The sequence below is a fragment of the Xylaria bambusicola genome, assembly GCF_022495145.1.
Source record: "Xylaria bambusicola strain CBS 139988 unplaced genomic scaffold F5B22scaffold_12, whole genome shotgun sequence".
Lineage (NCBI taxonomy): Eukaryota > Fungi > Ascomycota > Sordariomycetes > Xylariales > Xylariaceae > Xylaria > Xylaria bambusicola.
The window spans coordinates 332,248-348,057 of record NW_025953565.1 but is presented as its reverse complement, the minus strand read 5'-3'; the positions used below and the strand labels follow the sequence as shown (position 1 = coordinate 348,057).

Here is a 15,810-nt window from a genome sequence, read left to right as displayed (position 1 = left end):
ATGAACAATGACCTGAGCCTCTCGAGGGCTCTGGGTGGCCTGCGCATAGCAAACCCGGACGATGCCACCCCGAGTCCTCCCCAGCCACACTCTATCGACTCCGACCTGTCCACCCCAGGCCAACCGAGTACCGACATTTTTACCCCCGACACTCAGCTACACAAGACACAGAGTGTACCACAAAGCAGCGAGCCAGTAAGAACAGGCGTGGGCTCCGTCGAACCAGAAGCCACAAACCAGTCTACTTACAACCAAAATGGTTCCCTGCCATACTCCAATATATCTTCACGCCCCGTATCAGCTCTCTACAATGTTGTTCCTACAGCAAGTGTGCGCGATCAAGCCGCAAACTCTTACCACATTCTAAGAACCGAATCGTCTCGACCATCTGCTCACAACGAATCAGGAAGGACAGCTCCAGAATATTCGGCCAACTTACCCTCTAGAGAATCTAGCCACAGAGATCGTTCATATAACCAAAACCGCCAGGCCCAATTACCAAGTGGTAGTGGACCATTACCTCCTAGGAGAAGCTCAAAAGGGATGGCTACCGGATATGCGCCTATTGCTGGTGTACCGGTAGCACCCGAACCTCGTGGTCGTGGACTTGGACCTGATATACCTGGGTCAACTGGCAGTGAAGAGTGGAAAGATCGGGGAGCTGCTGTAGGAATGCGAAAAGAAGTTGATGCGAATGGTAAGACGATAATGAAACCTGTTAAAAAAGGGGTTCGTGACTTTTCGTTTGGTAGGGTGCTGGGAGAAGGGTCCTACAGCAGCGTCTACCTCGCGACAGACCGGCAAACACTCAAGGAATATGCAGTCAAGGTACTCGAAAAGAGGCACATCATCAAAGAAAGAAAGATCAAATACGTCAACATTGAAAAGGACACTCTTAACCGTCTAACAGAGCACCCTGGTATCGTCCGGCTTTACTATACTTTTCAAGACGAGAACTCGTTATACTACGTGCTAGATATCTGCAGTGGAGGAGAGCTTCTCGGGGTCCTAAAAAAAACAGGGACCTTTGATGTTGAGTGCACAAGGTTCTTTGGGGCTCAGATCCTAGATGCTATTGAGTATATGCATTCCCGCGGTGTGATACACCGTGATCTCAAGCCCGAAAATGTCCTTTTAGACGACCAACTACATGTCAAGATTACTGACTTCGGTACTGCGAGGTTGTTGAGTGATCCAAGAGCACCGCAAACCCCGTCAAGGATTGAGGATACAGGCACGAGCTCCAGGGGTAAAGAACAAGATGATAGCCGAGCAGCCTCATTTGTGGGCACAGCCGAGTATGTCAGTCCTGAGCTGCTCACAAACAAGAATGCTTGCAAGGCTAGTGATCTCTGGGCTTTTGGATGCATCATCTATCAAATGCTAGCCGGTCGTCCTCCCTTCAAGGGCGGCTCTGAGTACTTGACATTTCAGAAGATTGTCAATCTTGACTATGAATTCCCACCCGGTTTCCCGTCAGCTGCACGGGATTTAGTCGAGCGATTACTAGTTCTAGATCCTGCTCGAAGGCTCACAATTGAGCACATCAAGAATCATGAATTCTTTGACGGCCAGCAATTTGGCAAGATTTTGTGGAAAACAAAAGCGCCTCGGTTACGTCCTTATGTGCCTCCTTCCCAGGAACCAAAGATAATCCAGCTGAATGGCATGGCAGCTTCTCAGCAGTCGAACCCAGGGGCTAGACCGCATACCGGCGGCAATGGCATCAATGGCGGCACGCGTACCCCAGGACGCCTTATCACCGACATACCGCCGCCTTCTCAACTCGATATCGAATGGTCACCAGTATTAACAAAGCCGAATGAGAGGATACTACGACTTGGTGATCTCTTAGTTATGTCATCTGCGATACCAAATAGTCCATACAATAAGGGCGAAGAGGGCCACCGGAAGTTCACCCGCTTTTTTGGTGGGAGCACCACAAAAAAGAGGCAGAGGCTTGTTATGATCACCTCTAGTGGGAGGATCATCCTGGCGCCAGCGGGTGGTGAAGAAAAGAAGGCGAAGCAGGATATATCGCTTCTTACCCCCGACTGCTCCTGGAAAACTCAAATAGACGCCAAAGGACAGGTGGTCTGGTGTGTTGATTCGGTACGTATTGATTCTTTTCTGCTGTATTCTTGTGCTTATATGGACCAGGCTGGCTATCATTGGACATTTGAGGATATAAAGACGCCTTCCTCCCTTGACACGTCCGGACCGACGCCTGACGATTGGATCGAGACTCTACAGCAGGCCAAGGATATTGTAGCTTCGACGAACATGTCGGGTTCTTATGTCAGCGACAACGCGTTCGGTGAGATATCATCGTCCATGTCAAGTCCAGCCAGTACCTTTGGACCCGAAGGCTACAGCGTAAGCGACCGATCCCATCGCAATCCGCTTAGTCGGAGCCAAGCAAGTTTGGAGGACACGACTACTACCAAGCGGAATCGTTTCAGCAAACGACAATCCAAACAAGGGCTAGGCTCGGCCTTCTAAAGCACGCTTACAGAGGTGTTACATCATCAACCTCGACGTGTGTGTTTGCTTTTTCGGGTCACTCCGACACATAACATTATTACCAAGTTCTCGTCTAGTTTTCTTTCCGGGTGTTATAGCGAGGCGTCGGCTCAGGTACGTTGGAATGATCTTGGAAGAGATTAAGTTGTGAGACAACAAAATGCATACTTGGCAAGGATCTTGTCGTTTTACCACCCAGCATCTGCGAGGCACTCAGAGTGCCCTGCAATCCTTGTCGCCGCTTTCTAGATGGATTAGAAGGAACATACTGCATGCAAGGATATATCATATTACGGTTCATATAATACACCTTGACGACAGGTTTTTTTACAGGTTTATTATTGTAGCGTGGCATTCTATGGCTTGCGCAAGCAAATGCAAATTGATAGGACATGTCTTTGGGCATGGAGGGTTTACGCTGGTGAATGGTTGAAAGATATAAGTGGAAACAGAGAGAGACTGGAGGGCTGGTAATATCCGATTAATAAATTCCAAAGACGCCCTCAGATCCAAGTCACAGGAGACGAAAACCAGGTCACCAATCAGCGAATACATGAGATACATGTAAACGCTACCTAAGGCAGCAATACCTGGGTAGCGGGTTGTTGAATACCTAATATTTGCGTATGCCCAGAACACCGCATGGAAGTGATACCAAAGTTGAACCTGATGAGGCATTCTTTTATTTGCCAACAGATGTTGTACAAGTAGATCTCCGATGTTACGGTGCGTATCTGTTACAGTGCAGCTTGGGGTAGTTACACACGGTAGAGATGCGGGAGCCACGATTCAAAGGGCGATGTTGGTGACCTAGTTACCTATTAGGTATTAGGTAGGTAGTTGAAGCCTTCCAATGAAGCCAATCAAAGATGCTGAATCGAGAAACAGTGGGGATCCGAGATCGCACCAGCCACGTCCCAGCAGACAGTGCACAGATAGGTACTGGACCATGCAGGCTAACTTAGCTCCCTGGCTGAGGCTTGGGACTGGACTGGACTGGACTGGCGCGCTGCCTGCCCGCCCATCTCACTACCTACTGCCACTGGTGAGTTGCATATTAATTTTAATACACGTGTGTACGTTAGCTTGAGCGCTCTCGTCCATTATCTAGATCAAGCAGCTGCTGGTGCTCCACAAACCGAGATCCTACGGCAACACTTTCGGATCTCGAGAGCGCGCACGCGACGAGGCCGACGCGATTTGACGACACGAGTAAATTTCCGACAACGTAGTCTCACGCTAGACAACACCGTAGCCGAACCCCAGTTCTCATCCGTCCACTCGAGTGGACACCCCATCCGCGATCCCAATCTGCCGTCGCTGGTGCTGGTGCTGGTGCTGGTGTTTGGCGTCTGGCGTCGCACACCATCGTCGCCCCTGGGCCATCGACGTCTCACAGAGTCACAATAGGTCGCAGAGCCGTAGAGTCACAGAAGACACCACAAACACAGTCAGGCGCCCAGGCAGTCGGTCATGATGCAGCCAGGCTACCGTCCATACCCGCAACAGCAGCAAATGGTGGTGGCACCACCACCGCCGCAGCTCCAGCAACATCATCAACCGTCACTTCACCAACAACGGGTGTCCCAACCTGGAGGGCCGCGACGGGGTGGCATTGGTAAGTGCGATTCACTTAATAGATTGCGCCGTGATTACATTTCGTAATGATGACGACGATGGTCATGATGGTGATGATGACGACCAAAGAGGAGAGGGAAACAATGGCAAGGAAAGAGCGAGAACGCTGCTTAGGTTAGAGCAAGACAGAGATGCAAAGGGAGGAGAACATGGATTGGGCGCTACCGATGTATCGCGACTCCAAGCAACGGCCCGCGCTTGTGATGTGAAACCCCACAACGCGAGAAACTTGCAGCTCCACTGGCCCTTGGCTCCGGCTCTGGTTCTTTTCTCGGCCCTTGTTGATTGCTCCTTGTCTCGTCTATCCATCGATGCCCACGTATCAGACCGCAGATCCGGCGCATCCTCTGTTCCGTCACCGTCTATATTCGCGCCTGTGTGCCATTGCCGGCCTTGCTGTCGCATTGTGTCCGCTTTTTCGTACCACTACTCAGCACATACTATCCCCCCTTTGAACACCAATTCATATCAATTCTTATATATACTTCGTCTCCAATTGCACCCCGTCGAGCTTCTTTCTCTGATTATCTGTGATGCAGGTCCCATGATGTCTTCCGGCCCACATCATTCAGTCGCGCTATCCCAAGCGCAGATAGTGAAGCAGCAACAAGAAGCCGCCATGCAATTTGAACACGCCAAGCGTCGAAGTCGCAAGCCGACGGACAAGAATCTTCCTGATGGAATTGATAACTGCATAGTGGGCGATGTGGCAAAAAATTATCGAGAGCTTAGAGACTTCGAGCGAAGGCTCGATGCGACCATGACGAGGAAGCGTCTCGATATCGTTGACGCTGTGACTCGCAGTGCGAAGGTTTGTGATGCATTAGCTTCCTACTGTATCATCTCCTCGGCTAACAATTAGGCTTTGCAGCGTTGGAAGACACTTCGAATATGGATCACCAACACGGCCGAGAATCAAATCTGGCAGGGCAACGGTCTCAACGTGGACACCTTCGATTTTAACTCGAATCTAGAGCCTACTTATCGTGTCAAGATTGAGGCTCGTCTTCTGGATGACGACGATGACAGGAATAGCGATGACCCTGAAGACACGAAGGATGGTGCCGATGACCCAGACCGAATGGAAGAAGATGGTCCGTCAGATTCGAAGGCCAAAACCCCCAAGCCACCTAGATACCGATTCTCGCATTTCTTCAAAGCCCTTCATGTTGATTTCCCCCATAGTAGGGGAGGTGCTGAACAGGGTGTGGAATGGAAAAAACCAGAGCGAGTGGGCGGGTCCCCAAACCTGCCTGCTGCCGCCGACTTCGATGAATTGACGTTTAAGCGAAATGGCGACGAGAATCTCAATATCACCATCAATCTTATTAGGCACGAGGAACCTGAACGCTATGCCCTCAGCCGCGAACTCGAAGATATTGTCGACATGCGAGAGGCGACACGGCAAGAGATTGTCATGGGACTATGGGAGTACATAAAGATGATGGGGTTGCAAGAAGACGAGGAGAAGAGAAATTTTCGCTGTGATGAACTTCTGCGAAATGTAAGTCATCACTACTGCTATCACAAATTTCAAATTCAAGTCCAAGCTGACAACGAACAGGCTTTCGGCGGCATTGAGATGGGAGCCATCCCTAAGCTCACAGACTACATTTCTCCCCATCTGCAGCCCCTTCCCCCGGTACAGCTCCCTTACACGATTCGACTTGACGAAGAATTCCACAAAGACCCTCAACCCACAATCTACGATGTACGAGTAGCAGTAGATGATCCTTTGCGAGAACAGATGACCGCGTTCTTGAATAATGCCGGGTATGCAGGGATGTTGAAAGAAGTGTCATCTTTAGACGAAAAGCTGGCGATCATTGTCCAGGCTATTCATGTGTCTAAGGCAAAGCACAACTTCCTTGAATCATTGAGCGAAGATCCGGCCACATTTGTGCGCAATTGGCTTAGCTCACAAAAAAGAGATCTCGACGTGATCTTGGGCGAAGCTGTGAGGGGCGGCGGCGAAGATGCTAATGGAGACGAGTGGCGCAAGGGCGGGAAAGATAGTATCTGGGGCACAGTCAATGCTCGTGAAAGTGTTAATTCTCTGCTCTCTAGAATGCCCACCCAGCCACAACGGTAAACGAGGGGAAAGTCAAAGACTCATTTAGCCTCCAGTCATGTTGGGCAGTAAGGCGAAACGGTCGGTTGTTTGGAAGCTACTATTATTTGAAACTTGGGAATAGGAGACGGGCGGCGTTATAGGGAGGTTCTATCGTATTTTCAGTTGTGTTGGAAAAGGTATTCCTTTACTCAGAATGGGGTGTCGTGCGTCTTGTATCTTGCAACTGAGGGCACCCTTTGTTGCCAATATGTTAGGCAGAGATATAGACAACTGATTGATAGGACAAACCCGATAGAACCGAGTATCGGAGAGTCACTATCATGTTACACGGGGCGAATAATTCCTAAAATCCTAAACCCGAGCCTGGAGTCGACCTTGGCTTAAGAACAGACATGGCCATTGAATTGAGATATAAACAAGCAGGAAACCTTCAATGATTTCTTGACGTGTGAGCTAGGCTCGTCTATGCACCGTTTTCCCTTTCTTTGCTCATTACGTGGCACCTTTTACATCACCGTGGCGGCGGGGTCTCAAATTGTGCCCATATCTACCACCAGCCACACATAAAAGCAAACCAAACACTTCCTACCTATCAATTGATACATTCAAGCGCACCTGAGATTCATATAAAAATGTCTGCAATCTACGCCAGCCAGAACACGGCCGTCATTACAGGCGGCGCGTCTGGCATCGGCCTCGCGCTCACCAAGAAGTGCGTTGGCTATGGCATGCGCGTGCTCGTTGCCGACTTTGACGAGAAGAACCTTGACGCCGCGAAGTCGGCCCTGGGCGACAAGATTGACACCATCAGGATCGATGTTGGGAAGATCGAGGACTGGACGGCTTTGAAGGAGAAGGTCGAGAAGGACTTTGGAGGTTTGTTATGCTTTTTTTTCTTATGGCATTTTGGGGGATGCTCTTGAGTGCGAACTTGCCTCGTTGTCGTCATAGCACCCCGCAGAGCTCAAGGGAGCGTGTCTCGACAGCGATATTACATGACTGCATTTACTTTTTTCTCAAGCATGAATGAAGAAAAGCAGACAATCTCTCTATTACTTTAATATATATAAATCCAATACACCAAGTAAATTATACTGACACCCCCCCTCCCAGGAAAAATCAACCTCCTCGCCCTGAACGCAGGGACCAGCCTCCGCGTGTCCTTCTCGGACGCAGATACCTCAGGCTTCGAGAAGATCATGCAGACGAACCTGTTCGGCGTGATCAACGGGATAACGACGCTATTGCCCCTCGTGAAAGCGCACGCGACGACGGCTGAGCCCGCTGCCGTTGTTATCACGGGCAGTAAGCAGGGCATTACTAACCCGCCGGGCAATCCGGCGTATAACGCTTCTAAAGCCGCTGTTAAGGCCCTCGCCGAGCACCTCTCGTTCGACCTTGCCGCGTCGCATCCTGGTGCTGTTGCTGTCCATTTGCTTGTTCCTGGGTGGACTTGGACGACGCTTGCTGGGGCTACGGGCGGAAGGGAGAAGCCGGATGCTGCTGTGAGTGTTTGCGAGCGAAGTTTTGCCATTTGCTTTCCCTATTACTTTTCCCATTTCATTTAGTTTATTACCTTTTTCTTTTGATTTCTCGTTTGTTATAACTCAGCAGTTCCCCTCCGTGCTCAGCTCCATGGAAACAAGTCTATCAGTCTATTCTATGTGAAATGTGCTAACTAGATCATAGTGGACGCCCGAGCAAGTCGTCGATTATCTGGAGAAGAAGATGGCCGAGGGCCAGTTCTGGGTCCTGTGCCCTGACAACGACGTCACGGAGGACATGGACAAGCGTCGGATGCAGTGGAACACGGACGATGCGATCCTCGGTAGGCCACCGCTAAGTCGTTGGAGGGAGGAGTATAAGGATGAGTTCAAGGAGTACATGGAGAAGAAGTAGGTGTGTGAAAGGTAGGGTTACAGTATGGATATGAAAACTCTCTACCATGAAGGACAGAACGCCAAGTCTTGCGGTCCAAAGGGGATGGGAAAATGTAATTCTCTAGTGGACTGAAATCAACGACTATATGCATTGCTGATTAAAAAAGAGTTGACTGAGGGCAGCTGGGTATGCTAGACATGCGCCTTGACAAATGCTCTCTTGCATCTTTACTGCGACTGAATCAATACCCGCGCCTTAAACACCTAACTGCATGCATGTAATCTCTGTCATAAGGACAATGCCCCCCCCCCATCTCTCTATATCTCTCAGGGCCCCTCACGAGGTATCTACATTACTACTCCGTCGATAACCTTTGCTTGCATGCGGATATCCTGATCTTTTTGTTTTTCGTATTTTTATTTTTCAGTTGTTACCCTCCTTTCACCCCTGGGCTTCTACCAGCAGGCTTCACATACCCACCACGTTTCATCAAACGGGTTGAGCATGTCTTGTTGGTGCGACGGGATTTGAAGGCATGTTCCTGATCTGTTTAATGAGAAATTCACGCTCATCAATGAATTGTTCGTCGTCGGTGCGGTCCTCTAAGAAATGGGACAGAAAGCTGAGGAGCTTATCTCGATTCATAAGCAAGATCTTCTGCACAGCGATCGACTTGTGAGGATTGGCGACGAAGACTTTAAACACGTGGAAGCCCTCGTACTGCACCATCTTGCGGTCGCTCCGCAGCAGGTTCATGCATATTTTCAGGTGCTCGCCTCGGTCCACATAAGCTGTCATGACATTGTAGTTTGATCGGTCGAGTAATATCTCGCCAAGTAGTTTGATGGACTGGCGTTTAGTAACGTAACTGTTCGACTGTACTAGGATGCTGTTGTACTTTTCGAAGAATAGCTCGAAGTTGACGGCTAGATACCGCGGTACAAGCTCCTTATGCTTAGTTAAGATTTCCTGTGAAGCACCATTAGTACTCCAACTAGTAAAGCCAGGAGCATCGAGAGGACTGTACTCGGAACGTGGTAAAAGCATCGGCGGCAACTTCAAATGAACTCTTGTCAATCCAGTCAAAGAATCTCCAAAAGACTCCATTTCCCGTCTGCGGTCGCTCTCTATCAATGGCCGTAACGCCCTTCAAACTGGATCCAGGTTGCTCTCCATCATCGTAGAGAATTATGGCGGCCGCTGCCTCGCTCTTGAGGACTTCCCTCAAGACAGAACCCGCCGGTGTTGCGCTCTCTTTGTGTTCATAGCCTCGACATAGCTCTAGCAGTACTTCGGGTCGGTTGTTTACTACGTAACTCAGTGCAACAGGATCCGTTTTCGGTGAGGCTGTCGGTGGCCGGAACCGGAAGACGTATGAGAAGATGACCTGGGTATCTTTGCGAGCTTCGAAGGGGAGGCGGTGCAGGTTTTGCGCGAGTAAGAATAGAAGGTCTTCCTCTATTAGACCCGTAACTAGTGAATATACCTGCTCTGGCGTACTCTCGTACTCTGCCCATCGTCACGGCTGTCAGCTTCTAGGCCGCGTCCAGCTTTGATCGCACACATGTTCGTTCGTACCTGGCACTCCCTGCAGGGCGAGTTTCATCTGGTTTAGGACTTTGGCCAGTTCCTCGGCCTGGTCAGAGAAAGGGCACCGTCAGTGGTCGATGTTACGGTACAACCAAAGTCTCGCAACGTGATGGGATTCACCTTCGCAGGGCCACCGGGGCCGTCCAGTCTGTAAACATGGTCCTTGGCTTGTTTAGCCAGGTCAATGGTGTTTGTCCGCCCCCTGCCCCTCCCGAAGAGGAATGCCATGGTTCACAGTCGTCAGGAGGTCAAATTATTGGGTCAACCAACAAAATCCAGGTGCGCAACCGGCGTGGCCAGCCAAAGTGTACAATGTAAGGAATTTTGAGAACAGCTAAGGGGCCAATCGACTGGTCCTGGTCTTGATTAGGGCGGATGTCGCCTGGGGGCCAATTATCATTGCGCGTGAAGTAGGGAGTATAAGTAGGTAGGTACTGTATCTATGGATTCTCTATGAAGATTCCTCTAGATGTCGCACGTCATTGCTCCAAACAAGGGACAAAGGGAACTGAGTTGTTTGAATAATCGAATCGTCCCGAAGCATTACAAGAGAATCTCAATTATGTATCGCCGTTTGTTATGTTCTGTTTCGACAACGATGGGCCTGGGTAATTGTCAAGGGCTGTTTAAAGAGGCTCGGCGGTTGTAAATTGTAATGTTTATTTACAGCCAAGTAAGGAGACCTACCAATTCCCTTGTTCAGCCGCTAGAGTTGACCCCTAGCACGTTGCCACGAGCTATGAACAAGCCCCCGCTTGCCGCTTACCTGCCTCTTGTGGGCTAGTGCGCACTTGCAGTGCTGCAAGATTGGTTGCCAGCCACATCTCAAGGATTGTCGGGCATACTACAACACAGCTTCATGGTATTTCCAAGCGAACCAGAGTTATACGAACTTACATTATACGAGGGGAAGGTTTACACCAACCTAGTCTTCTTGTATTCGTACCGAGATGATTGCAATTGAACTTTGGTGGAATGCAAGTTGTTTATTAGCAAGGCATCATCTATCGCCCGTGGACTCCTTTAAATAACTTACATATTACTGTGTAGAATCAATAAGCTAGTTTAGTCCTGATTAGGCAACACGCGGGGTGACTCAAAATTTATTGCTGAGAAAAGCACAAGCGCGGGTATCAGCATAGAGACCCCGCGATTAGTGCCTCTGGCCAAACTGCCCCGCGGTCGGATTTAATTTCACATCGTATTTTGCATGACACCTTGGGCTGTGACTCAACTCAGGGCTGTATATGAAACTGTGATCTACTCAGTTCCTGGCTCTTAACCTCCAGCCCAGAGAGGTTGCGGGAAATCACTTGCGCATTTGGTTTTCAGCAACGCTGATATAGGTCACCATGTCTATCGACTTTCCCAAGGCCGAGGTCGCCGTCATCGAGCAATGGCGCCAGATCAACGCCTTCGAGAGACAGGTCAGTGCCGGGCTATAATTGTCCTTACATCTAACGATGCGCCTTTCGGGCATTGGCTTACATGCGAGCACTACCTAGGTCGAGCTATCTAAAGACAAGCCGCGATACACTTTTTACGATGGCCCGCCGTTTGCTACGGGTAAGTCATGTGCTCGCCCTTCGCTTCTGTATCTATACTCTATTTATATAAGCACTTTGAATAACACCATCAAGGTCTACCGCATTACGGCCATCTCCTCGCCTCAACGATTAAAGACATTATTCCTAGGTATTGGTCGATGAAAGGTCACCATGTCGAGAGGCGATTCGGTTGGGACACACATGGAATTCCCATCGAGCACGAAATCGACAAGAAATTTGGTCTTTCCGGCAAGGAGGCAGTCGAGAAATTTGGCCTAGCCAACTACAACCACGAATGTCGGTCTATCGTTATGCGATACCGTGAGGAATGGCGCCACACCATCGAGAGATTAGGCAGATGGATAGATTTTGACAATGAGTACGTCGAACCTGCTCCCACTTTACCTGGGTAATTACTAACTCTAGCGAACTGTAGCTACAAGGTTCGACAAACGACCTTCCAACTATGAAGTATGAAATAATGTACTGATATTAGCCAAGACTATGGACACCAATTTCATGGAGTCAGAATGGTGGATCTTTAAGCAACTTTTCGACAAAGGAATGGTGAGCTCTTCTAGATACCACTATTTGTAGTCAATATGCCTTGATTTATCTCTGTTATACTGATTACAATCATTCCTAACAGGTTTACCAAGGACATAGAGTTATGCCGTACTCAACAGGAATGACCACTGCCCTCAGCAACTTCGAGGTACAGATCAGACTGCATGGCCCTATATTAATTTAGCCTCGCCTTCTGACGATTTTTACCAGGCGAATCAAAATTATCAAGACGTTACAGATCCCGCTGTTGTCGTGAGCTTTCCTTTGGTATCTGACCCGACTACCCACCTTTTAGCGTGGACAACTACCCCTTGGTATGGACATGATTCTCTGTTTAACTAGAAAATTGTCTTTTAACCATTGCTGTTCTTCTAGGACCCTCCCAACAAATTTGGGTCTTGCAGCGCACCCTGACTTCGAATACGTGAAGATTCTCGATGAAAAGTCTGGGACCAACTATATCCTAATGGAGAAATTATTGACGACGCTCTACAAGGATCCCAAGAAAGCGAAATACAAGGTCGTGTCAAAGCTGAAAGGCAAGGAAATGAACGGCTGGAAATATGAACCATTGTTCGACTACTTCTATGAGGAGTTCAAAGATGTTGCATTCAAAGTTGTGAATGCAACATACGTCACTGATGATTCCGGTACAGGCATTGTCCATCAGGCCCCATGTTATGGTGAGGATGATTATCAGGTCGCCGTCGAGAATGGTATCATTGACAAGGCCCGTGCGCCTCCCGATCCTATTAATGACCTTGGAATCTACAACGACCAAGTCCGAGACTTTGCCGGCATGTACATCAAGGAAGCCGACAGGAGCATCATCAAAAATTTGAAGGAGAAAGGCCGCCTTGTTGTTGATTCGCAGTTAAAGCACTCGTATCCCATGTGCCCGCGTACCGATAAGCCCCTGATTTACCGAGCGGTTCCATCATGGTTTATCAAAATTCCTGTATGCTGCCCATATCCTTCTCATACCCTCTAGAAGAGCGGTTACTGACTCAAGTGAACCGTAGGAAATTGTACCGCAGATGTTGAAAAATATTGAAGGAATGCACTGGACACCACATGCTGTTAAGGAGAATAGGTTCGGAAATTGGATTGCAAATGCTAGAGGTTTGTTGCCCGTATTCCCTCTCTCGCTTTATACTCCGATAATGTCATCCGCGGCTGACTTTAATTTTCTCACTGTTTCAAGATTGGAATGTTTCCCGAAATCGTTACTGGGGAACTCCTATTCCATTATGGGTCAACGCCGAAGGCGAGAGAGTGTGCGTCGGTAGCGTAGAGGAACTGAAGAAACTCAGCGGATACGAGGGCGAATTAACCGATTTACATCGAGACAAGGTGGATCATATCACCATCCCTAGTCCAACCGGAAAGGGTGTATTAAGACGGGTAGAAGAAGTTTTCGACTGTTGGTGAGTTAAACGTACCATTTTTGAGATGGGCTAATGAAAATAACTAACTTTAAAAAGGTTTGAATCAGGCAGCATGCCCTATGCTAGCCAACATTACCCCTTCGAGAACAAGGACAAGTTCGCAGAAAGCTTCCCTGGAGATTTTATTGCCGAAGGTTTAGAGTAAGTTCATATGGCATGCCTGTGTGTATCCTATTAGCTAACATGGGTGGCAGTCAAACTCGCGGTTGGTTCTACACTCTACTGGTGCTAGGAACGCACCTTTTTGGTGTCAGCCCCTTCAAAAATTGCGTAGTAAACGGCATAGTTCTGGCGGAAGACGGAAAGAAGATGTCCAAGCGACTGAAAAATTATCCCGACCCGGGAATCATCATGGAGAAATACGGTTCAGACGCACTTCGACTATACCTGATCAATTCTCCCGTTGTTCGTGCCGAGCCCTTGCGCTTCAAGGAATCTGGTGTTAAAGAAGTCGTGCAAAAAGTTCTTTTACCCCTCTGGAACAGCTACAAATTCTTTGAGGGACAGGTGGCTCTACTGAAAAAGGTTGAAGATAAGGATTATATGTTCGACCCGACGATGGAAAGCTCCAATACCAACGTCATGGACCGCTGGATCCTTGCCAACTGCCAAAGCCTGCTACAATTTGTCAACGAAGAAATGTCAGGATATCGTCTCTACACAGTTGTTCCGAGGTTACTAGGCCTCATTGACGATACCACAAACTGGTACATTCGGTTCAACCGAAGGCGGCTGAAGGGCGAGTATGGCGTTTCAGATACTTTGCATGCGCTCAACACGCTGTTCGAGACCCTTTTCACTTTATGTAAAGGCCTAGCACCCTTTACGCCTTTCCTTACAGAGACCATCTACTCAAAACTGCTGCCTCATATCCCGAAGGACCTGCAAGGTGAAGACCCTCGAAGCGTCCACTTCCTCCCATATCCTACTGTGCGACAAGAACTTTTCGATCCTGAGATTGAACGCCGAGTTTCCCGCATGCAAAAGGTTATCGAGCTTGCTAGAGTATCTCGAGAACGCCGAACCATTGGTCTCAAAACGCCTCTAAAGACGCTGGTAGTGATACACGCCGATCAACAGTACCTGGACGATGTCAAATCGCTAGAAAACTACATTTTGGAGGAGCTGAACATCAGAGATCTGGTCTTAACATCAGACGAAGCATTGTACAATGTACAGTACTCGGTGGTAGCCGACTGGCCAGTCCTTGGCAAGAAGCTCAGAAAAGACATGGCAAGAGTGAAGAAAGCTCTTCCTAACGTCACCAGTGAGGAGGTCAAGGAATACACTAGAGCTAAGTTCATCATAGTTGATGGTATTCGGCTTGAGGAGGGTGATCTACGAGTAAAGCGAGAACTCAAACAAGAGGAGTCACAAACCCTCGAGCCTAACACCGACGACGACGTTCTTACCATTTTGGACGCTGGAATTTATCCCGAGTTGAAGGAAGAAGGCCTAGCACGAGAGATTATTAACAGAGTTCAGCGGTTGAGAAAGAAGGCAGGCTTGACCCCGACGGATGACGTCAAAATGGAAGTGAAAGTCCTTTCGGACCCCGAGGACATTGGATTGGCAAGTGTCTTCGATAACCAGACTTCGGCGTTCGTCAAGGTTCTGCGGAGACCGATAGAAAAACAGGTGGCGGGTGAGGCCGGTAATGAGAAGGAGCTCATTACGGAAGAAGAACAGGAAGTCCAGCAAGCGACTTTCTTGCTCCGATTGCTGAAGTTGTAGAATAGATGTTTTCTAGAGTTCTAGTTCAATGCTAGAGATTAGATATCTAAAAGAGACACTGGTCTAAATCCAAATGCATCACTGGGTCCTTATATGGTTGATGTTGCGTAATACCATCTAGAATATTTATGACTGTTTTAAAGTTCTAAGTTGTTATCTTTTAGGCGTCGGCGTGTCAGAATGATACTTAGTTGATAATTGACTAAACAGATGACGGTGCATGGGTAGGTATAGTACTTGGAATCAAGATATTCAATCCCCTTTTGTGAAATGTACTTTCTATGGGGAAAATACTTGATTTAATTGTTTTATTTGAAGATTTGATCTATAATTATATCACCGAGTTTTCTTTGCGTGTTTCTAGCGCGGAAAATTAGCATCTTCACAAAGTTTGGTATAGAATGTTTCATGATGTCACTTACTAAATAACAGTCTTTGAGCTTCATAAACTCGTTGGCACATTTGTCCTTATGTACCGAATTATAGTCTGCAACGATACATTTCCCGTATATTGAAGCCTTTATATATCGCCAGCCGCGGTTAGCTGTTTGAACTGGGCTACCTAGGAGACGTGTACAGGGACGGAGAGCATGCGAGTTGGAAACATACCTCGGCTGAGCATTGTGAGACCGCCGTGGCCAACTTTTGAATTGGGCGTGTGCGAGGCTGCATGTTTATGGGGGTTTTAGGTGTAGGTATAAAGCACGGGGCATAGATGAAAGCTAGCTGCTCTGAAGCTTTGTGTATGATTTACCTGGGTAGTGTAGGTAGATATTGAAGGTGCGGGATGATGCAAGCAGTCAATGGA

General features: G+C 48.4%; 5 protein-coding genes across 5 annotated transcripts; 3 read left to right on the top strand and 2 right to left on the bottom strand.

The window, feature by feature from the left end:
• Positions 1 to 6,253, top strand: F5B22DRAFT_635175 (uncharacterized protein; the record flags this gene model as incomplete). Its single annotated transcript, XM_047977103.1, has 9 exons — positions 1 to 505; positions 584 to 697; positions 728 to 1,613; positions 1,881 to 2,112; positions 2,161 to 2,376; positions 4,066 to 4,141; positions 4,701 to 4,972; positions 5,033 to 5,665; positions 5,726 to 6,253. The coding sequence occupies 9 exons, from the start codon at positions 1 to 3 to the stop codon at positions 6,251 to 6,253; spliced, it is 3,462 nt and encodes a 1,153-aa protein (XP_047832571.1).
• Positions 6,254 to 6,632: 379 nt separating this feature from the next.
• F5B22DRAFT_599294 (uncharacterized protein) lies at positions 6,633 to 8,218 on the top strand. Its single transcript, XM_047974448.1, has 3 exons — positions 6,633 to 7,111; positions 7,349 to 7,740; positions 7,925 to 8,218. The coding sequence occupies exons 1-3, from the start codon at positions 6,868 to 6,870 to the stop codon at positions 8,132 to 8,134; spliced, it is 846 nt and encodes a 281-aa protein (XP_047832570.1). The 5' UTR covers positions 6,633 to 6,867; the 3' UTR covers positions 8,135 to 8,218.
• A 145-nt stretch (positions 8,219 to 8,363) lies between these two features.
• Positions 8,364 to 10,054, bottom strand: F5B22DRAFT_64354 (Mo25-like protein). Its single transcript, XM_047978290.1, has 4 exons — positions 9,827 to 10,054; positions 9,695 to 9,752; positions 9,144 to 9,625; positions 8,364 to 9,085 (listed from the first exon to the last, which is right to left on the bottom strand). Exons 1-4 carry the CDS (start codon positions 9,932 to 9,934, stop codon positions 8,606 to 8,608), a joined length of 1,128 nt encoding a protein of 375 aa, XP_047832569.1. The 5' UTR covers positions 9,935 to 10,054; the 3' UTR covers positions 8,364 to 8,605.
• An 822-nt stretch (positions 10,055 to 10,876) lies between these two features.
• On the top strand, positions 10,877 to 15,076 carry F5B22DRAFT_599286 (tRNA synthetases class I-domain-containing protein). The gene is made up of 11 exons (XM_047974447.1): positions 10,877 to 11,133; positions 11,212 to 11,272; positions 11,347 to 11,632; positions 11,751 to 11,820; positions 11,903 to 11,968; positions 12,031 to 12,134; positions 12,196 to 12,778; positions 12,843 to 12,942; positions 13,025 to 13,247; positions 13,305 to 13,409; positions 13,463 to 15,076. The coding sequence occupies exons 1-11, from the start codon at positions 11,059 to 11,061 to the stop codon at positions 15,000 to 15,002; spliced, it is 3,213 nt and encodes a 1,070-aa protein (XP_047832568.1). The 5' UTR covers positions 10,877 to 11,058; the 3' UTR covers positions 15,003 to 15,076.
• A 21-nt stretch (positions 15,077 to 15,097) lies between these two features.
• Positions 15,098 to 15,782, bottom strand: F5B22DRAFT_599285 (uncharacterized protein). Its single transcript, XM_047974446.1, has 3 exons — positions 15,612 to 15,782; positions 15,425 to 15,520; positions 15,098 to 15,362 (listed from the first exon to the last, which is right to left on the bottom strand). The coding sequence occupies exons 1-3, from the start codon at positions 15,672 to 15,674 to the stop codon at positions 15,339 to 15,341; spliced, it is 183 nt and encodes a 60-aa protein (XP_047832567.1). The 5' UTR covers positions 15,675 to 15,782; the 3' UTR covers positions 15,098 to 15,338.
• Positions 15,783 to 15,810: the final 28 nt, after the last annotated feature.